This window comes from Diospyros lotus, chromosome 14 (assembly GCF_014633365.1).
Source record: "Diospyros lotus cultivar Yz01 chromosome 14, ASM1463336v1, whole genome shotgun sequence".
Classification (NCBI taxonomy): domain Eukaryota; kingdom Viridiplantae; phylum Streptophyta; class Magnoliopsida; order Ericales; family Ebenaceae; genus Diospyros; species Diospyros lotus.
In genome coordinates, this window is record NC_068351.1 from 35,171,571 (window position 1) to 35,194,309 (window position 22,739).

General features: G+C 36.7%; 2 protein-coding genes and 1 pseudogene across 8 annotated transcripts in view; all 3 read right to left on the bottom strand.

The window, feature by feature from the left end:
* Positions 1–872: 872 nt before the first annotated feature.
* LOC127791023 (HIPL1 protein-like) lies at positions 873–13,227 on the bottom strand (annotated as a pseudogene).
* Positions 4,579–7,357, bottom strand: LOC127790752 (uncharacterized). Its single transcript, XM_052320408.1, has 7 exons — positions 7,105–7,357; positions 6,791–7,006; positions 6,385–6,648; positions 6,137–6,236; positions 5,905–6,038; positions 5,007–5,093; positions 4,579–4,913 (listed from the first exon to the last, which is right to left on the bottom strand). Exons 1-7 carry the CDS (start codon positions 7,240–7,242, stop codon positions 4,827–4,829), a joined length of 1,026 nt encoding a protein of 341 aa, XP_052176368.1. The 5' UTR covers positions 7,243–7,357; the 3' UTR covers positions 4,579–4,826.
* The window catches only part of LOC127790750 (uncharacterized), a 35,275-nt gene continuing 17,114 nt past the window's right edge, over positions 4,579–22,739 (bottom strand). The window contains exons 8-15 of one of the 7 annotated variants that reach the window (XM_052320407.1): positions 16,288–16,398; positions 15,732–15,913; positions 15,420–15,635; positions 15,014–15,277; positions 14,766–14,865; positions 14,534–14,667; positions 13,636–13,722; positions 13,067–13,542 (exon numbers count right to left, since the gene is read on the bottom strand). In XM_052320407.1, the coding sequence (XP_052176367.1) occupies positions 13,456–13,542; positions 13,636–13,722; positions 14,534–14,667; positions 14,766–14,865; positions 15,014–15,277; positions 15,420–15,635; positions 15,732–15,913; positions 16,288–16,398 (1,181 nt within the window). In that variant the 3' untranslated portion in view covers positions 13,067–13,455. Of the gene's footprint in view, positions 4,781–13,066; positions 13,543–13,635; positions 13,723–14,533; positions 14,668–14,765; positions 14,866–15,013; positions 15,278–15,419; positions 15,636–15,731; positions 15,914–16,287; positions 16,399–22,739 lie in introns of those variants that run through there. The other 6 variants (XM_052320406.1, XM_052320405.1, XR_008020817.1 and 3 more) reach the window with 6 other exon arrangements.

Genomic DNA, 22,739 nt, shown 5'->3' on the forward strand with positions numbered 1-22,739 from the left:
ATATTAATAAAAAATCACGTGAATTCTTTTTCAGGGGTTATCAAATTAGTTTAACAAATAGATTGAAAATGACAAAATTTGAAATACTTTTCATATCTTATTTTTTTCAATCTATATCTTAATTAACAAATATTACCTTAGCAGTAATTACCCGCTACTTTCTAAATTATTGATATGACTATGATTGGATTTCGCAATTCTTCAAGTAATAATTGTTAGTGTGGGTTTCACTACTCAAAACTTCCTCACTTCTACAGATGACTTAGATATATTGATACCGAAGTTAACTTTTAATTACATGACTCGTAAAGATCAGAATCAACTTCTTTGGTCTATCAAATTTATTTCTTCTTATCCTTGTTATACTAGACTTGTATTTATAAATTTTTTTAAAAAAAGAAAAAATATTCATATCATATTCTTATTAGTAGATTTGGCCCCACTAACATTAAAAATATATTACTAATGAAGTGACATTGGGGATATAATGGTGGTGACTTGTGGAACATTGGGTACAAAAGCTGCAAATCTTGGCATTGTTTTATACGTGAAAACCTCTTTCTTTATTAAATTATTTTAATGAAGTCATTTTCAAAAATTTGATGCCCTGTTTTTATTCTTATTTTTATTATCCGAGCATAAAAAAATGGGTTAATTGTTAAAATAATTCAATTATTTTCGTAAATTTACAATCTTATGTCATTTTTTTAATTTTGATAATTAAGTTTAAATTAATTTAATTAAATATAATTTTATTTAATATGTAAAATCGACTATATTCATGTCATATTATATGATGCTTCTCATATTAAAGGTGTTTGTCTGAAAGATCAATAGTGGCATGTACAAAGAAGGAAGGCAGTCGAAATATGCTAGATGAAACCCAACAAAAGCAATGAAAGACAGAAGCATGGGATTGCCAGATTCGGAAATGGACCAAATTGGCTTGCTTGGGAAGAAGGGGGGCTAGAACGAGTAATGCCGCCATTGTCGTCTGCACAAGCGTAGTTGCAGCGACTGGGGCGGGCAACTCTGTACACACCACTGCTTGCTAGCTAGGAGAAATATGTCCTTCTTGTTGTTGTTGTCCTCCTCCCCAAATGAGTAGATGTAGCCTAGAGGCTAGAGCAGGAAGTGAACTTGCAGGCACAAAACTGGGTTGTACAGGTGAGTCATAGGCACAAGTAAAAGAGATGTTCTTCGAGGAGAAGTTGCCACTGTTTTCAGGGCTTTCCCTGCCAGCCCAAATGGCTTTGGCATACAAATCTGCATAGAAGTAGCTGCAAAATCCATTCAAATGCCAGTTCTGCTAAGGCATGAGCTTAAAAACATAAAAAGAAAGCTCACTCACCTTCCTTGCATGCATGGATCGGTTGTTGATCGATAGAAATAGCCCCCTGTGATCGAAGCAGACCCCGTGTTCTTGTTTCCAACAGAGCAGAGCCGGCCCTGGCCCAGGGCTCCAGCCAGGGCCCATAATTGAGGGAACCCAAATTTTTTTTAAGCTATGTGTATATGTGTATAAAGAATTAAAAAAAAATTAATAAAAGAAACCTTGTCAATAGGAAATTTAATTGCTATTTTTATTTTGTAGATACATGTAATAATTGCTTTTGCTTCGATTAATTATGAAGGATGAAAGTAAAGGCGTCAACGATTCGAATTGGGATCAATGGTAAGAAAAATAGTGACTTTAAAGAAAGTAAGACCTTAGTCGAAAAGGATGCACATCATCCTGCCATGAAAGATCATAGAAGAGGAACAATTTAGGTATATCAAACCCTCCAATATTCTTATAATTAAATATATATATATATGTATATAGTACATATATTTAGGGGTGTGAAAAAAATCGAGTAAATCGATTTAACTTAACCGACCAGTTCGGTTGGTTCGATTCAGTTAGCCATAGTGATCGGTTCAATTTTGATTACTTATTTAGCAAAAAATTAGTTATTCGGTTCGATTCGGTTATTATGATAAAAATAATCAAAAATCGAATTGAATCGTGAAGGAATAAACCAACCCTACCTCGTTGAATCGAACCGTGAACCTCTCTTTCACGCGGGTGTGGCACCCCATGTCTGTACTGCCAATGCCATTTCATTTTCTCTTCCATCTTCATCCTTTTTTTTCTCTCTCTCTCTCTCTATCACCATTTCATTTTTTCATCCTAGATCTCCCTCCACCATCCCTCGTCGTCGTCGATAACGAAGACGAAGATGAAGGCTCTTTGACTTCGAGACTTCGTAGATCAGAAAGAAGACAAGAGAGAAAACCCAGAAGGCAGAAGGATCGAATCCATCCTTGGTCCTTCCATTTGCTCGACCCCCATCGTTTCCGACTTTCTTGCATGGAGGCACCATGGCCACATCCGATGTCGTTGTCAATGCGAATGCAATGTTTCCTATCTACCTCTTACGCTAACTGTTGTTTCCGTCGAAGCAACCATCTCCAACGTTCTCACTCTAGCGTTAACGCTGACTTGGACCTCCGACACAACAACGCCGACTTCAACGCCTATGACGAGTGCATTTCTTTCTCCTCTGATTTGCACCACCATGCTTGCCCTTTCGGTAAGTTTTCGGCAACTTATATTTTTCTAGAAATGTGTAGTTTTTTAACTATAGAATTAATTTTTAAACTACAAAAAATCAACTGTCCGATCAACCTCATTTTTGGATATATGAATCACTGTGGTTGAGGGACTCCAATGATCGGTTCCAATCATTGAAATCATCAGCCGACTAGGTGGGCAACAACAATAGATGTTCGGTCTCTTTGGTATTCTAGATTAGTTTGATTTTTGATTCGATTATTATATGCTGGTCGATTCGATTCATTTAGTAATTTTTACACGATTTAGTTCGATTATAACCGATTGCACACCCTTATATATATATATCAATAATTCAGTTTTTCCTTCCCTTTCTTCTCAAGGTTTTAACTTTTGACATTTAACATTCTTTCTATGTTTTTTTTTTTTTTTTTATTTCCAATGCGTTGTTGATTTGCAGGTACATTGGGCTGGATGGATCATGGTTTTTTTCTTTAATGTCTTATGCCAACTGTGATTGCCATCAAATTTCAAGTCTATTGAAGTGGTCTTACACAAATATAGAGGTTTTAAGAGTGCATGCGCCGATTATATTATCAATGATGCCCGGTAAAAATTATTTACAGGAGGTGAACGATTTGTAACATAAATTATAAAATATTCAATTCATTTTAGTGTGTGTGTGATTATACAATTGTTTGTGTCTATTCAAGAAGTTCTCATACTTTAGTTCGTGACGAAATTATTCACTTATCTAAGACTGTCGAACAAGCTGGCTATGAATTTTAAAGAAATTGAGATAGGGTTGGGGCAAAAACTAGTTGAAGAATCTCACTAGGCTATTTATTTAAAAAAAAATATAATAAATTTAAATTTATTTAAATTAACATCACAAAAAATACGACAACTTATATCATTAGCATGAAAGAACAATTTGAGATGCCTTTTGAGTTATTTATTTATAACAGCACGCCAGGGTTCTTCCACTACGCATTTGTTATGGAATTAAACTGCAAGCAAATTCAAGGAATGACTTGGCAAATTGGGCATGCGAACGTTAGCGCAATTATTTCAAACCTTGCGGGTCATTTTGATATTTGGATTTTGTTTGCAGGCATGTGTGATAAAAATGCTATTTGTCCAATGTAGTTAAGATTATTTTCATTTAAACCCCTCAATATAGTGAGCAAAAGTTTGATTTATCCTAACTAGTTTAATTTTTTCTTGCATCGGTTTGATTTAGTTAATTTTTTTTAAAAATTTAATTTTCAATTTCTAATTTAATTTTTTAATTAAAAAAATTAAATTAACTGAACCGATTAAATTTTAAAATAATATTATTTTAATATTTAAAAACAATATCATTTACGTATTTTCTATAAATTACTTCTATTTTCTTCATTTTTTTTAATTTAATCGATTCAATTTATATAATTTAAATTTAATTTTTTAGTCATCAATTAGTTTAATTTTTTTAATTAATTAGTTGATTCGATTCGATTTTATTTATCCATTCAATTTAATCAATTAATAAATTTCAATCAAATCAATAACCAAATCGATCATTTACACACTCATAAATTTGGTTCAGCTCTTTAAATTTAAACGAAAATATTATTTGAACACCTTTCTCATAAAATTATCTTAATATTTTCCATTAAAGTAGATATTCAAAGCCACATTTATTTTAAAAAAATAAAACTAAAAATAAAACCACTCATCAAATACACGACTACAAAAATAGGATATATAACTCTACATGAGCGGGGTTACGACATCGATACATTTGCCAATGAGTCAGGGCCATAGACATCACACAAGCTAATATATAGGTAACATGTCTTAAGACTTGGATATTTCTGAAATCTTTATTTAAAATTTTGCAAAAAGCTAGATTTATGTAACATACGAACATATTTCCCCAGGAATCATCCAACATATAAGGGGTAATTGACAATCATTCCCAGTAAAGGAAAAAGCCAAAACATGTCAAAAAAGAGACCATAATGAGGTAAGAAGAGTATTCAATCCCCAATTCCATTTCCATTGGCCCGAGAGTAAGTGACCTACACCCAACAAAAACCCACAAAAGGGTCCTTCAATCTGTTACTTTTTTTTTTGGGGGGGGGGTACAAAACCTTCATATAACACACACAGAGAGAGAGAGAGAGAGAGAGAGAGTATTTGCTTCTGCTGTAATGTTGTATGCCCTGGGGCATTTACCTGGAAATCCACGCGCACCAACTGATTGATAACTTCGAGATAGAAACTAGTTTACAGCCTCGAAGAAGAGAACCTGAGGTTGCAAACGTCCTCGCTCACAAATGGTGAGAACATCGCCCCAGCTACCAATTACCTGAATATCGATACAGGTGGTCAAGCTAAAATTACACATAAGTAGGGCAGAATGAAAACTAGTAATGCCCGCCCGGTGAACATTTCTTTTTACCTTTACAGTTTCGTCATCATACATCACCCACTGTTCATGATCATGACTATAAGCGAAGCAATGGTAATGTTGCCCGTAATAGCAAACCTGAAGGTGACAAGAAAAAGTGAAAAGAAGTAATGAGACAGATTCCTGTCCAGTGTCGTGAATAACCAACAATTTTTCTAAGATTCGCATATATGTAGTAGAGATCATTCATCACTCTTCTCGAGGCAGTATAAAAAGAGACAACTTTCAGCGTTTGTGAGAAATTAATAGCAGCTACCATATGATTGTGCATCCAAAACAAACCGATATGAGGGGAAGAAGTGAATTGAATAATTAAGAGAAGGGACAAGAGAGGTCAAAAAACAACCCAAGCCAAAGCTAAAGAGGAAACAATTGGCTTACATTCAATTTTCAACACAGGTTTATATGAAGATCTGACACCATTAACAAATAGTTAAAAAACATGTTCGTACTAGTGCTTCTAGGTAGAATGTAGTATTACACAGACAACAACATAATTGGAGCCCACCGAGACTTAACTTCATCAAATCTGTAATACAGGTGTACCCACCTATTCTATAATGTAGTATTACATAGACTAACAATATAAATTAAAGGTCAAGGGAACGTGGCTTTATCAAAATAGTTACAGATAAGTGAGAGAAAAGTATCGCTTCCTTTTTAAGGGTGAACTGCTCTATCATGAGGTATTTCTGTTATCTACTACTCAACTTGCAGAAACTCACTCAACAGAATATCAATATAACTGTCGAAACTGCTCTGCCCTTACGTCCTCAACTAACAAATCAACATAAACAGCTTTCAAAACAACCAATAGAGCCAAATTTATCTCCTATATCGTAAAAAATGAAAAAAGAGTTGAGTTCTAAATATGGCGCAATGTACATACCACTGACACCAAGCAATGTTTGTTTTGTGGATCAAGTCCCCGATAAAGGACACCAATATCTACTTCAGTGGCTAGAGCTGCCAGTGTTGCTGTTATGTCCTCAGCACTCTCACAAGGGTTCTGCCAGCCCAGAACTGCAAGGTACGAGCAAATCCAAATTCAAAATCTCTTACAAAATGCACTACTGACCTTGGTTAAAAGAGTAGCAATTTTAAAACAACTTTGCAGTCACCTGTTGTGAAAACATGTGGTGGAGTTGAAAGAATATGATGAATATGGTTAAGCTTCCCACATCCACCAGCCTCCAGGTCACAAGCCAGTTGGTGATTCACCTGTACAAGGTTTAGAAGCTCATCAAAGGAGCATTCCGCACAGATTTCTTGAAAGGCAAAGAAAGATCTCTGTATCAATTTAAAGGTATCTGAATTCACTAGCAAATAGCATAATTATTTTATACAATCATCATTCAGTGAGACATGCCTTGGTTGTTCTTAGGGCACTGGCATTGATATTATGAAAGAAAGAAGTGTACTTCAGGTGTCTGGACTCCAAACCACAGTTGTAGCAATTCATTCTCTCATAAATGTCCATTCCAAAAAGAGAATGGGCAATACAAGCAGTGTTATTGCAGTCCCAAGAGCTTGTGCAATTACTTTCTACCGAAACATCCAGACCAGATGTAAATGAACGATGAAGGCAATCAAATATTACTCCCAAAACTTCAGAAGCATCATTCATCTGAGCCTGTCAGTAAAAACAATAGTCGTCAGAATTTTTCATAACAAATACCTTGGATCTAAATCAGTGGTTCCAGAGCATATAATGAAAACAAAAAATTGAACTATAAGGCCTTAAAAGCAAGGGGTATGGAGAGCAGTTATGTGACCTCCCGGAAGAAATTACTATCTGGATACAAGTTGCTTAAAGCAACCCTAAGAGAAGTGGGGGCAACAGCTTCTCTACGCATGTCTGTAGATGCCACGCTCAAGGCAGTAAAAATATCATGTAGTGCACATGTAACGCAAGGATCCCCAACATGAACATGTGCTGATGTTGATCGCCCCAGGAATTCATCTCGAAACCGTCTTAAGTGCCATAACGACTGAAAATTTCACAACGAGAAATATAAAAATCACGGGCCAGAGAAGGCCAAACAAAAATACTTCTGCCTGTAGAAATTTCAAAAATTTTCTGACTCACCTGTACGATAACATTTAGAAAACGTTTGGATTCTCCAATTTCATTCTTCAGCCCAGTACCATATACATCTGCTCCATCCACAGGTTGTCGCATGACTTCGTTAAGTGAAGCATCCAAATCATCCACGTGAGAGGGCATCCTTTGTGATGAACTTGCGAGCAAGGGAGGGCAATTTCTGATGTGAATGAAATGTGTCTGTGGATTTGGAGAAAGACTGCAGGGTTTGGGGTTTCTGAGAGGTGGGCGATTTTTTGTTAGGGCAACGTTAGGGGCAGTGGTGCGTCATCAAAAGGTTCATCGCCCACATTCACTTCATACGACGTCGTTTCTTTCCCCTGACAACAATACAACCCCCCAAATGATATTGATAAACAAGTTTAAGGTTTAGTCGTTAATATATTATATAATTAAGATTTTGTTATGGTAACTAATATTTTTAAACTTGAACTAAAATAAAAAATCGATCAAATTTGAAAAATATCATTTAATATAATAAAATTTTAATCATCAATCGATTTGTACCTATTTTTTTTTTCTTTCTTTCTAAATAATAAAGTGATATTTGATTAATTATAATTCTTAATATTAAGAATATTTTATACTAAAAATAATCTTAGAATAGCATGGTTGATCAATGCCCCCTTATCTATGCAAGCTCATAACCATCCTCTCTGTATTGAGAAATAAGGAGCCTTGATTATTATGGGGTCATGAGTGTGTACACTAGTTAAGTTGATGTGTACTGGCATGTAAATTGCTTGGGACTAACTTTTTTAAGTAGCATTTGTTAAAATATGTAAGATAAAATTGTATTAACATAAAGTTAGAATATCTTTCGAATCAAGATATTAAATGATTATGATAAGATTAAGAAGTACTATAAGATTTTTATCAAACTGTTTGTTAAATTTTTTGAAATGCATTATAAAATATATGCGTCATTTTTTTATTATCTGTAAAGTTCAAAAAATACTTATCTAGAAGAGAGAGCGATGAACATATCTGAAAAATATTATATAAGAAGTCACAAACCTTTCTGAAAAATGTTATACAAGAAGGCAGGAGCTTAAAAACATAAAAGAAAGCTCACTCACCTTCCTTGCATGCATGGATCGGTTGTTGATTGATAGAAATAGCCCCCTATGATCGAAGCAGACCCCATGTTCTTGTTTGCAACGGAGTGGCTGTATCCCATTACTGGGAAAATTGGCTTCATGGAATTCATCAGAGTTGTATCTTCTCCTGGTGATTGTGCAGTAACATTAGGGCCCTCGTAGGCTGGCCAGCCATAGTTTCCCCCCTTGGTGATGACATCCACTTCTTCACATTCATCCTATATGGGATGGACTAAGGCAGACTGAGACAAGTTGTTGATTCAGAAAAATGCGAAAAGATATGCAGAGGGATGTCGAAAAGAAGTTCAAAAACTCTTGGTGATTTGCGAGGCAGTTGAACAAAAAGATGGAAACAATAATGTACGGAGACATAATTGAGATCCTCTAGTATAATCACTGTGTGAAATCCTATCTGTGCAGTACTGTCTATTGTTAACCAAATCGCCTTAGAAAACTTGGGATCAATGGTAAGAAAAATGGTGACTTTAAAGAAAGTAAGATCTTAGTCGAAAAGAATGCACATCAACCTTCCATGAAAGATCATAGAAAAGGAATTACCACCTGCCCAACATCTCCATACATAAAATAGGAAGGCCTTTCTAAATCAAAGGTGCAAATAAAGTGGCATCAATCTTATAGTCCTTCTGAGTTCCAGTTTTGAGGAAATAGGATGTGAATACCATAGAAAGCAGAATTTCAGGGCTCTAGAAGACGATATAATCACATATGCATGCAACCATACAAATGCTGCTTCAACAAAAAATGTTGAAAAGAACCATATCGATACAGTAGACAGTACAGTTTGTGCTTATGCTTACTTGGAATGGTGTTCACATCAAGCCTCAGAATCTTTCCAAGCAAAAATTTCTTGTTTTGGGAGAAATTGTAGGGATCTCCTATGTTGTATTTAAATGAAGTTTAACAACACCGTTTTGGAGGAGGGCTAGAAGGTCTTTTTGGCGACCCTCATGTCTGCCCAAAACGCTGTCGTTTTGGGCCCATGAGTTGGACGGCCAAAACAACAACAGCCCTTTCCATTTCATGTGGCGTGCCTTCTCTTGTCGTTTAGCCTGCCTCTTCCCCGATCGTCAATGCTGCCTTTATACGACTCAATCTTCACCTCTACTTTCCCTTTTATATTTTTTATAGCGGCCTCGAGATGATCAACGCATAGCCTCTGATTTGTCTTGCCTCTATTAGGGTTTTTTTGCTTTCATTCTCTGTTTTGCTTTCTCGTTGTATAGTTCTAATACAAATGTTTTTTTCTAGGATTCGTGCCTCTAATCTATAGATTTGTGGTTATGGAGCCGATTTGATTTTAAAGTTGTTTTGTATAGTGAGATTAAGAGAGTGTGGCTTGTATATTAAGGTTGTAATCATTTTTTTTTGATAGTGCAATGAGTTCTCTTTGCCAGAGGCTCGAACCTCAACGCGGTAAAAATTATTTGCGTTATGTTTATGTTTTATTACTATTTTTCAGTCCATTTGCATGCTTGAGTTATTGAATGCACTGTGAATGCTTTTGGCTCTATCATAGTTTCTGTTTTTGAGATTTGGCCAGAGTTGTCTCAGCACGACATCCTATGCCTCCCCCATCCCCCATCATAAAGTACAAGTACCCATCCCCTGGTCCAAAAAGAATTTGTCCCCCATGTTGTGATGTAAATGGAAGCCCCATTGTAAGTATCCTTCTCACTTCTTCTGGTTTAGCACTCTTTCACTGGAAAATATGGTAGAGATTCAATCATTAATCACTAAACGAAGACAATGATGACAACAACAATATATGAAGCCTTAATCCCACTACGTGAATTATAGTCCTCCAAGTCATTTCTATATCTACGCCCTTATCTTCTATAACTGAAATGTTTTGACAGTTGACATGTACCAAGAAAGGCTGTGACGCAGTGTCGTTAACAGTAAACAGTAAACTCAGCAATGACACTATGATACCGGCATGGTGCTTCACCATCATCGGCAACCAGCTTCTAGGGATTACAGTCTACATCTGAGTTACATGAGCATCTTCCCTCGCATCCCGACCACTTTTCCTTGTCACAGTTGAACGATGCGATAAAACAACCATTTTGTGCGAAGTGGATGAAATGCAACACTCATCATCCCAAATGCAGCATCAAAATGAACTCTGTCAGTTAAATCCAGAAAGGGGTTCAACTCATCAATCTCTAGTGTCCCTCCTGATCCTCTTTAGGTTTGGTTGCCAGCCAGATCTTGCCCTGCTAGTTGGAGTACAAGGCTCGGGCCGATCCATCCGCATGAGCAGCCATACTGAGGTAAGAACCATTTCCTATTTTCTAAAGACACAAACCACCAGAGGGCCGGGTACGCAGTATCTGTGTCCCTTGAATCAAAAGCTGCAGCAAATTGATCGACTGAAGTAAAGGAAAAAGTAGAGAGCAACAAGAAGTTGCAGCGAAGGAAGATGATCACACGAAGAAGATTACCCATGAAGCCAAACCATCTGTTCTCTGCTTTTCTCATAGAATTTGATTGATCCAAAGAGGTAAATGAGACTATCTAAATAACAAAAGCCTTTCTTGGTTAGGAAACATTCTTGCCATGGCAACTGGCAAGCCCTCCAATATTCTTATAATTAAATATATATATATATATACATATGCATATAGTGTATATATCAATAACCCAGACTCTCCCTCCCTGTTTGGACTTTTGACATTGACATTCTTTTTATGTTTTTTTTTTTTTTTTTTATGTCCAATGCGTTGTTTTTCTTTAACACACTATCACGAGTGCCTCTGCTGTTTGGCTCCACGATTTCAGCAGAAAAAATAAATTAAAGAACTCAGCAGACAGGTTTCGACCCCTAGTATAACCGCAAACGTAAAAGCAACAAGTATTTTTCATTTTCGAGACCACTCTTTTTTTTGTTGAATCTCCTAATCAGGACTCGAACACAAAACTTAAGAGTCCAAAAAATAACACCTTAGTGATTCTTTCTTTGCTAATTAATCTACGCTCTAGCACAATATTATTGATTTGCAGGTACATTGGGCTGGATGGATCTTGGTTTTTTTTTTTAATGTCTTATGCCAAGTGTGATTGCCATCAAATTTCAAGGGCATTGAAGTGGTCTTACACAAATATAGAGGTTTTAAGAGTGCATGAGCTGATTATGTTATCAATGATGCCCTATAATGTAAAAGTTATTTACAGGAGGTGTACGATTCTTAGATGTAACATAAACTATAAAATATTAAATTTATTTTGTGTGAGATTATGTAATTATTTGTCTATTTGGGAAATTTTTGAACTTTGATTCGCGTCGAATTTGTCCATTTATCTAGAACTATAAAATAAATTGACTGTGAAAAAATTCTTAGATGTAACATAAATTATAAAGTATTAAATTTATTTTTGTGTGAGATTATGTAATTACTTATGTCTATTCGAGAAATTTTCGGACTTTGGTTCGTGACGAATTTGTCCATTTATCTAGAACTATGAAATAAGCTAACTGTGAATTTTAAAGAATTTTTTGGGTGTATTTATTTAAAAAATATAAAATAAAATAAAATATATTTAAATTAACATCACAAAAAATACGGTAACTTATATCATTAGAATGAAAGAGCAATCTGAGATGCCTTTTGAGTTATTTTTTCATAACGGCATGCCAGAGTTCTTCCACTACGTACTTGTTATGGAATCAAATTGCAAGTAAATTCAGGGAATGACTTAGCAATTTGGGCATGTGGACGTTAGAGCAATTACTTCAAACCTTGAGGGTCATTTTGATATTTGGATTTTGCAGACATGTGTGGTAAAAATGCTACTTGTCCAATGTAGTTATGAACTTATGATTACTTTCATTTAGACCCCTCAATATGGTGAGCAAAAGTTTGATTTATCGCAACTAATTTTGATTTCTTTTTGCATTGATTTGGTTTAGTTAATTTTTCTTAAAAATTTAGTTTTCAATTTTTAGTTCAATTTTTTAATTAAAAAAATTGATCAAATTTTAAAATGATGTTATTTTAATATTTAAAAACATCATTTTTTTATTTTGTATGTTTTTTTATTAATTATTTCAAATTTTTTTTATATTTTTTTAATTTAATCAGTTTGATTCAATTTATACCGTACAAATTTAATTTTTTTAATTATTAATTAATTCACTTTTTTAGGTTAATCAATTAATTTAATTCAATTTTACTCCTTGATTTAATTTAAATAGTTAGTAAATTTTAATCAATTCGATAACTAGATCGATCATTTAAACACTCCTATCCCTCAATATACGAGAAAATTTGGTTCAGTTCTTTAAATTTAAACGAAAACATTATTTAGATGCTTTCCCATAAATTTATCTTAATATTTTTCCACTAAAGTAGATATTCAAATGCCCAATTATTTTTAAAAAATAAAACTAAAAACAAAATCACAAAATACACGACTACAAAAATAGACATCGGTATGTTCGCTAATGAGTCAGGACTATAGACATCGCACAAGCTAATATACAGATATCATGTCTTAGATTTGGATATTTCTGGCATCTTTATTTAAAATTTTGCAAAAAGCTAGATTTATGTAACATATGAATATTTCCCTGGAATCATCCAACATATAACGGGAAATTGACAATCATTCCCAGTAAAGGAAAAAGCCCAAAACATGTCAAAAAAGAGACCAAAATGAGGTAAGAAGAGTCTTCAATCCCCAATTCCATTTCCATTGGTCCGAGAGTAAGTGACCTACACCCAACAAAAACCCACAAAAGGGTCCTTCAATCCGAGAGAGAGAGAGAGAGAGAGAGGGAGAGAGAGAGTATTTGCTTCTGCTGTAATGTTGTATGCTCTGGGGCATTTACCTGGAAATCCTTGTCCGCTTCTACTAAACCACCTTTTATTAGATAAGATTGAAGGAATAGAAGGAAGCTCCATTTACAGGACGAGACAAAGAGTACTTTAAATAAACAGTACCAAGAACCTAAAACTTTCTGCCCAGTTGTGTCTTCCAATTCCATCACCTGTTTTCTTCTTTCTAAAGACAAAACTTTCTTCCTTTCTCTCTTTTTCAATTTTTTTTTTTATTTATTCTCAACCAGTTTTCCCCTAACGAACTCCTATTGATATATCTATAGCACAGATTTTGATTCTATATTCAAAATTTTATGACTTCTTACTGAAGACTGCAAGCTGTACTTCGCAGCAAAGCCACGCACACCAACTGATTGATAACTTCGAGATAGAAACTAGTTTACAGCCTCGAAGAAGAGAACCTGAGGTTGCAAACGTCCTCGCTTACAAATGGTGAGAACATCGCCCCAGCTACCAATTACCTGAATATCGATACAGGTGGTCAAGCTAAAATTAAACATAAGTAGGGCAGAATGAAAACTAGTAATGCCCGCCCGGTGAACATTTCTTTTTACCTTTACAGTTTTGTCATCATACATCACCCACTGTTCATGATCATGACTATAAGCGAAGCAATGGTAATGTTGCCCGTAATAGCAAACCTGAAGGTGACAAGAAAAAGTGAAAAGAAGTAATGAGACAGATTCCTGTCCAGTGTCGTGAATAACCAACAATTTTTCTAAGATTCGCATATATGTAGTAGAGATCATTCATCACTCTTCTCGAGGCAGTATAAAAAGAGACAACTTTCAGCGTTTGTGAGAAATTAATAGCAGCTACCATCTGATTGTGCATCCAAAACAAACCGATATGAGGGGAAGAAGTGAATTGAATAATTAAGAGAAGGGACAAGAGAGGTCAAAAAACAACCCAAGCCAAAGCTAAAGAGGAAACAATTGGCTTACATTCAATTTTCAACACAGGTTTATATGAAGATCTGACATCATTAACAAATAGTTAAAAAACATGTTCGTACTAGTGCTTCTAGGTAGAATGTAGTATTACACAGACAACAACATAATTGGAGCCCACCGAGACTTAACTTCATCAAATCTGTAATACAGGTGTACCCACCTATTCTATAATGTAGTATTACATAGACTAACAATATAAATTAAAGGTCAAGGGAACGTGGCTTTATCAAAATAGTTACAGATAAGTGAGAGAAAAGTATCGCTTCCTTTTTAAGGGTGAACTGCTCTATCATGAGGTATTTCTGTTATCTACTACTCAACTTGCAGAAACTCACTCAACAGAATATCAATATAACTGTCGAAACTGCTCTGCCCTTACGTCCTCAACTAACAAATCAACATAAACAGCTTTCAAAACAACCAATAGAGCCAAATTTATCTCCTATATCGTAAAAAATGAAAAAAGAGTTGAGTTCTAAATATGGCGCAATGTACATACCACTGACACCAAGCAACGTTTGTTTTGTGGATCAAGTCCCCGATAAAGGACACCAATATCTACTTCAGTAGCTAGAGCTGCCAGTGTTGCTGTTATGTCCTCAGCACTCTCACAAGTGTTCTGCCAGCCCAGAACTGCAAGGTACGAGCAAATCCAAATTCAGAATCTCTTACAAAATGCACTACTGACCTTGGTTAACAGAGTAGCAATTTTAAAACAACTTTGCAGTCACCTGTTGTGAAAACATGTGGTGGAGTTGAAAGAATATGATGAATATGGTTAAGCTTCCCACATCCACCAGCCTCCAGGTCACAAGCCAGTTGGTGATTCACCTGTACAAGGTTTAGAAGCTCATCAAAGGAGCATTCCGCACAGATTTCTTGAAAGGCAAAGAAAGATCTCTGTATCAATTTAAAGGTATCTGAATTCACTAGCAAATAGCATCATTATTTTATACAATCGTCATTCAGTGAGACATGCCTTGGTTGTTCTTAGGGCACTGGCATTGATATTATGAAAGAAAGAAGTGTACTTCAGGTGTCTGGACTCCAAACCACAGTTGTAGCAATTCATTCTCTCAAAAATGTCCATTCCAAAAAGAGAATGGGCAATACAAGCAGTGTTATTGCAGTCCCAAGAGCTTGTGCAATTACTTTCTACCGAAACATCCAGACCAGATGTAAATGAACGATGAAGGCAATCAAATATTACTCCCAAAACTTCAGAAGCATCATTCATCTGAGCCTGTCAGTCGAAACAATAGTAGTCAGAATTTTTCATAACAAATACCTTGGATCTAAATCAGTGGTTCCAGAGCATATAATGACAACAAAAAATTGAACTATAAGGCCTTAAAAGCAAGGGGTATGGAAAGCAGTTATGTGACCTCCTGGAAGAAATTACTATCTGGATACAAGTTGCTTAAAGCAACCCCAAGAGAAGTGGGGGCAACAGCTTCTCTACGCAAGTCTGTAGATGCCATGCTCAAGGCAGTAAAAATATCATATAGTGCACATGTAACGCAAGGATCCCCAACATGAACATGTGCTGATGTTGATCGCCCCAGGAATTCATCTCGAAACCGTCTTAAGTGCCATAACGACTGAAAATTTCACAATGAGAAATGTAAATCATGGGCCAGAGAAGGCCAAACAAAAATACTTCTGCCTGTAGAAATTTCAAAAATTTTCTGACTCGCCTGTATGATAACATTTAGAAAACAGTTGTATTCTCCAATTTCATTCTTCAGCCCAGTACCATATGTATCTGCTCCATCCACAGGTTGTCGCATGACTTCGTTAAGTGAAGCATCCACGTCAGAGGGAATCCTTTGTGATGAACTTGCGAGCAAGGGCAATTTCTGATGTAAATGAAATGTGTCTGGAAAACAGGAGAAATACAGGGGAAAAGTTCGCTTCAATAACTTGAAAGAACAAGCAAGAGACTTCAGAGAAGTTGCTTCTAAAGCACTAATGCTGGGGCAGGTAAAACAGGGCTGAATCTAAATTCACCTTATTGACCTCAACTGTCTCTCATGAAGGATTGAACTCTAAAACAGAGATCAATAGTAGATGAGGCCTAAGAAATTTAACCAATATGACATGTTACATACAGCGATACACACGTCCCAAACAGCTGGAAGTATATGGCAGATCTTTTAGAGTGTAGAAAGTTGATGCGGTTTGGAACATTTTAATATATATATATATATATATTATGCTAAGGTAACTATACAACTGAAGAAAGATAATTACCAAGACTTTGGCGAATAGCTTGTTTAACTTCAGCTTGGAACTTTTTCTCATCCTCCTCAGCTTGTAATTGCCTTAGTGTCTTCGTTCCATTATCTCCAAAAGAAGGATTATCTAGTTAAGCCAAGTAAATAGATTATTCAAGCATGTAATACATTTCAACAGGTAAAACTTTGTGATGACACTTCACCAAAGCCAACAAGATGATATTGGTTTCAGCTTAAAAAATAATAGTATTCTAGATGATATTTTCCTTTAGCTTATCTAATATGAGATCTTCAATAGTAAAAGCAATGCTATATAGATGATACTGTCTAACAGATCACAATCAATCTAAAGAAAGGCTTAGCCAAACCACTTGACTGGCACTAAGAATCCCCCACCCCCTTCCATCTTCACCCACCTCATTTACAGCTGCCACCTAAATTAGAACTTCAGTAATCATACACTCATAATCGGTACCTAGCACAATGTCCAGACTGTGAATGACGACTTTAAGCATGACCCAAGTAAATGATCCACCAAGCAAGCATGAGAACGATGCGAGAATATCTGATATATACTTAAGTAGGAAAGCATGACAGCAGGAGGCGAGAGTATCTGATATATACTTGGTAGTAAAAGGATCACTATTGTACAGTTATATCCATATATAATATACAATAGAGAAAATTAAACAACTATGAAGTACTTTATCATTACAATTTACATGTTATTTACATATTTAATTTAAAAGTCACCTTTAAAATATGGCTTCTTATTACTTATTTTGGCTCTATTATTCTTGGTTCACCAGTCCAATTTCAATATTTTTCCCCAATTGGCGATTCAATTTTAAACCTTTGCAGAGAATTAAAAGCATGTTATTTTTTGCAAAAAGTTATGTATAATAGACAAAAAAGCTAGAAGCATCAGCTGTCAAAGGTGAATTGAGTGTGGCCCCCTGGAAAAGAATATGGGCCTACTTGAAAAAAATTGGGCCCACTTAAGAAGAAAAAAGCAAAACAAAATATAGTGCTAATTGGAATACAATACAATAAGACAAGTTAACTAAGACTTTAAATTTGTATCTCATGATCATCAATAACTTCTTGGCTAATAGAAGTGATTTGCAAATTCAACATGAATTTACTCCAAATTCAAAAACTGTTGGTTCCCCATGCCTGGGTGAGGGGACTTGGAGTATGACGCAGGCAGAGTTACGAATAAACTCTCCAGAGTTGGGTTATCATGTCCATAATATTGGTTTTATGACCAATTTGAAATTATGTACAATCTTGCAGTCCAAACAATAGGGGTCAAGAAAACAACAAATGCTGTCAAGGTTCAATTTTCAGCCCAATGTCATTGCTTGGTTTGCTAATAAAAGTGAATTCGCCAATTCACCCTGAACTCAATAAACTGTGACTAGGGTTTACGGGAATTAATAGAGAGGAATCCATGAGGGCAGTATAAGCTAGTTTTTGAAGTAGCTTAAGATAATCTATTTAGGGAATACAAATATACAAATGCGTTAAAGATGATTTATAATATTAAGAGAAAATATTACATTATTACAAAATTATAAAAGAAGAAAATAAAGGAAACAGAACTAGAAGATCCTCCTCCTAAAGTTTGTGTTTGGTCTATTTTATCATACCTCTCCTCGACGAATATTCTATTACAATTTTTCAATCAAGCCTGAACTGTAACGAGTCATGATTTGAATAAGAATTTTTGTGGCCAATGTTTATGTCTTGTGAATTCAATGTTGGATCAACAACAAATATCACCTGAATATGCCCCACCTATCCTACAGAGGAGTTAAATTCCAAAACCCTGGTTGAAAAGAGAGTAAGCCATGATAATGTGCATTGAATGGTCCATATCTCAAGGTCAAGCACTTTGAATCATCAATGTGGGTCTAAGAGTGCTCACATCCAAGGCAGAACAACACAATTATAAAGGGTGTGCTCTACCACTATGCTGATAGTCCATCATGGGAGCCCCCATTTGGGGGGGGCGCTCATTATGCTAAATGCAAGAGAAACCCTATTGCTCTCTCTCTCTTTTCTTTCCTTTTTTTTCTTTGATTGTGTGTGGCCACAAGGAGATGTAAAAATAGGATCCTATTAACTTGTTTTAACCTAAGATAATAAGCTCCTAAGCTTGGTTTTAGTTCATTGCTGAGCAATGAAAGATGAATTCCATCTTCAACTTTAACTCAAACATAACTTCCATGCTCCATGTATACTATAGGGAAAAACTAAGTGCGACTGACCAATAAAAAAAGCGCCCCTAGTGTATAAAGCTCCCTACTTTGCAAGGATTAGATGAGGATTGTTTTTGTATGCAATCTTACATTTACTTAGCAAAGAGGCTGTTTTTATAACTCGAATCAGTGAAGTTATAGTCACAAAGGAACCAGTGTTTTTAAAGGCTCTAAACACCCTCAGGCACAAAAGACTTCTAGAACTTAAGCACAAAGTGCAAGTGCCACCCAATCAAAAATAAGGAGATAGCATAATAACTGCAACTAAATTACTAGATAATACTGTTGAGACCAAAAAAAAAAAAAAAGAACAAAAGATGGCCTTTTACTTCTTTTTTAATGATTTAGTCGGGATTAAGAAAGTCATCTTCATCATTGGAGTTAATAGTTCTCATTGTCTTCTTCATTATTGCCATCCAATTGACTTCTTCAACCAAAACTGACCGTGAACTAGAAGTCGAAGCTGGTACTCCAGTTGTCACATTGCCTCCTTTGCTTCTAGTATTAAATCTAGACTCTTCAACTCTAGCCATATTAGCTAGAAAACCCCATGCCAAAAAATCATGACCACAAATCATTATCTTCCACAACATTCCAAGATGTCTATGTATAATAGAAGGGTGTGTTCTGGTGTATCAGGGTACACAGTAACAGCTCTTGTTTAAAAATAAAAATAAATAAATAAGCCACTTTATGCTTAACAAAAAAGCGTGTGGATTTAGCACTTCAACTGTGCTTTCTCATATGCACTTTGCTTTGACAATAAAAGGCACTAGAATTGTACTTTATTGGCCCTTAAGCGTACCTTAAACAACACTGAAAGGAACAACCTTACGCCTACAGCCTACTTGCAAGTCTCGCCCTCATGCTCAACCAATATATTAAATAATATAATATCTAATTAATATATGAAAGGAGACTACTAAATTTCCATATTAGTGATAACAGGCTCAATCAAGTTTTAAGCGGCTGGCAACTTAAATTATCTCTTTAATCCATCATATCCGTTGAGTTCATCTATTGTATAAAGTTTAAGTAAAGGTATAGGACATTTCATTTTTATTAACATTAATACTTGTTAGGCAAGATGGTGATTGTTTAAATTACCGTTCATGTATTTTTAGAGTTGTGAATTGTGTTTTCATGTTGTAAAGGTTGATTTCATAATTGTCATGTCCTAAGGGTAATTAGAAGGGCAATACTGTAATTAATTATATTAGTTTGCTAGGAGATATTTGGGTGTTTGTTAGGAGCACATGGGTGCTGTTAGAAATTAGTTAAGGAGCTAGCTAAGACCTATGAAAAGGCCCATTGTAAGAGGAGAGGGTATGCTGAAATTGATATTGAATCTCTATTTTCTCTCTAAGTCTCTCTCTCCAATCTCCCTCACATTCCTCTTGCTTCTGCCCCTTTCTCTCTCAATATCTCCCCCTTTTCTACTGATTTTCCCCCTCCTACAATTCTGATTTCATTCCCCAATTCCTCTTCTAACCTATCACGAACCCTAGGTTCGTGACAAATTGGTATCAGAGCATGTTCCTCGGCAGTTTTCGTTACTGATTTAGGTCCAACAAATATCAACAGCAGCCGTCAGTTTCCTCTTTCGGTGAACTGCGTATTCCTGACAGAGAAACAATCAGAATATTTCCGATTGAATCTCAGAGTCGATTCCGACTTGCGAGGGGGTGAGTGAGTGTCAACTCGGATCTGAATGAGAGTCGCGACGGACACCAATCCACGGTAGGTATTGAAGCTGACCGGCAATCGGTGGCTGAAAGGAACAAGTCGCAGGAGGCGATTTCGAAAACAACACAAAATTAACGAGGAGAAGGGGTCAATTGGAGAAGATTGTTGAATCTGTAGCCATCGCGAGCATAGCCAATTATGGCTAGCGATAGCAAGGACGATGGTGCTGGTCGGTGATTGGGCGGTAGCTGCATGGCTGTGGTTTCAACTCAAGTTGAAGGTAGGAAAATCCGACTCCTTCTGCTGTGATTTAATCAAGCCCAGATTGAGAAGGCTTTGAAGGCGATTTGGGTGAGGCGAGCGCGAACTGCGATGGTGATCAAAGCCGGTTTGGCGAAACTTCGGCAATCTGGTTCGTCGCTTGAAGGCGATTCAAGAAGCAGCACCTTCCAATGAAGACGCGAAGGAGAAGTAAGAGGATTGGATCGCGGCCAAGACTCTAGTAATCTGGACCAGACGTGAAGACGAGCAACCCAGGAGGATTCGCGATCTGGAGCGATTGGGTCTGGGTCGCTGAGTCGATGATTAGGTGGGACACGAACTGAGGAGCATTCGCGATTGGTTGTGGGTTGCGACCGTCCAAGGCGAGCGTAAGTCCGTCAAAGGTGAAGCCGACAACATTTGTTCATGAGAAGCGGACAGTGGAATGACGCGAACAGGCATCGTTCGTGGGAAGAGGCAGTCCGTCAGAGAGTTAAGCGGACCACCGAGCGTCCGCGACTGTAGCGGACGTCTCAAAGAGGTGTGGGTCCATCGGAGGGTGAAGCTGACAACCTAAACGCGTGCGACTGAAGCGGAAGACAGGTTGCAGGAGCTCTGCAAGAGTTGACAACAGAAGTGAAGAAGGTTATCGCAACCAGTTTAAATGGATCTAAAGGAGAAGCAGGAGATTGGCTCTCGGCAGCGAGTTTTGGTGATTTTGGAATCAGAGGTGATCACAAGTGGGCTGGGAACCTTGGGCAGTGATTGGGTTGAGAAGAACTGCCATTAATTTCGTTACACGTAGATGCCTGGGGGGATAGACGACTATCGTAGTGCTGAGGATTGGAGTTCGAGAGGCAGCGGACTTCGTCGGCAAGCTGTCCAAGTGAATTCCAATCCCTTTAGGCTATTTCCAACCAATCTGATTAATTTCCCAGCGATAGAGCAATCCCCGGTTCGGGCATGTGAATTTGGGAGGCGAAGCAAGGTGGAAGGAGTTCCAGTTTCTTGGCCTATGGCTGGTTTTGCCCATAAAAGTTATGCCAAGACAGATAGGACATATGTGAGGCCATGGGAGACTCAATTGCAGCAAAACAATGCTTCACTTGCAGTTGGAATGGAACCTCAATGGCAGCCAAAGGAGGCTGCATTTTCTACTGGCAGCAACAAGGACAAAAGAACAAGTAATGGGATTCATGAAGAGTGCGAGGAGTTTGGCTGTATGTTCCGCGAGAAGCTGCAAGAGTCTGCGATGATACTTATTAAGAAATATCATTACAACTTTCCGGTGGAATATTTTGATGATTATCACGGAAGTTTTAATAAGGAGGAATTTCTTGGAGCGAAGCAGCCGAAGGAGGAGACAAGATTACAAACATCCGATTCACTGCCTACTCTAGACTTTGGGCAGAAAAATAAGCATTCTGATAGAGCAGTAGATCAAAAGGAGCCTTCAGATCTTTTTGAAGAATAAATAATACCCCAAGATGCATCTACTAAAAGGCTACAAGGAAATATTAGGGAAGCAATTGATGAAGTGATAGAGGAGGCCAAAGCCAACTCGTTACCCCTAGTAGCTAGTGCAGGGGCGGAAGGGTTTGGGATTGCTCCAGATCAGAAGTTTGTGGAAAATGGGACAGCATTGGATCAAACAAATCAGACTAAAGGACCAGCCATCGGTGTGGATGATGGTGCTGAAACCTTTCCTCAAATTTTAGACTTATCGAAATTTGAGGAACAATCACATTCAGAACAAAATATGGATTTGACTTGGGTTAAAATAGGCAACGAGAAGGTGAAGACAGCACTAACTGGAGGAAAACTAAGGGATATAGCGGAAGGAATTGAAGGGTTTGCTGAAGAAAACAAAACTATCGCTGCTGTGTTGGTTTTTGCTCCTACTAGAAAATCCAAGTTGTTGTCTACCGTATGGAAGGATGATTTGTTGTCTACCGTATCCAAGGCAAATCTGCAATCTTCCATTGCTGCATTTCGAGGATGATGATGATATCTTTCAATGTGCAGCTGTGGTGCACCATGGAGGTGTAGGAACAACTGCTGCTGGTATTGAACTTGAACTCTATCAAATTGCTCCTATTGAAGTTCTAGGCCGAATTACGACGGGGATTGATCTTGGATACTTAAGAACGAGGAAGAAGAAAAGGCCTAGAAGGACAAGAAAAGAAAGAAAGAAAAATCAGATAGAGAAGGCGGGCTTTGGATAAAAAAGCAACAGCTAGGTGGTAATAAGTTTCTT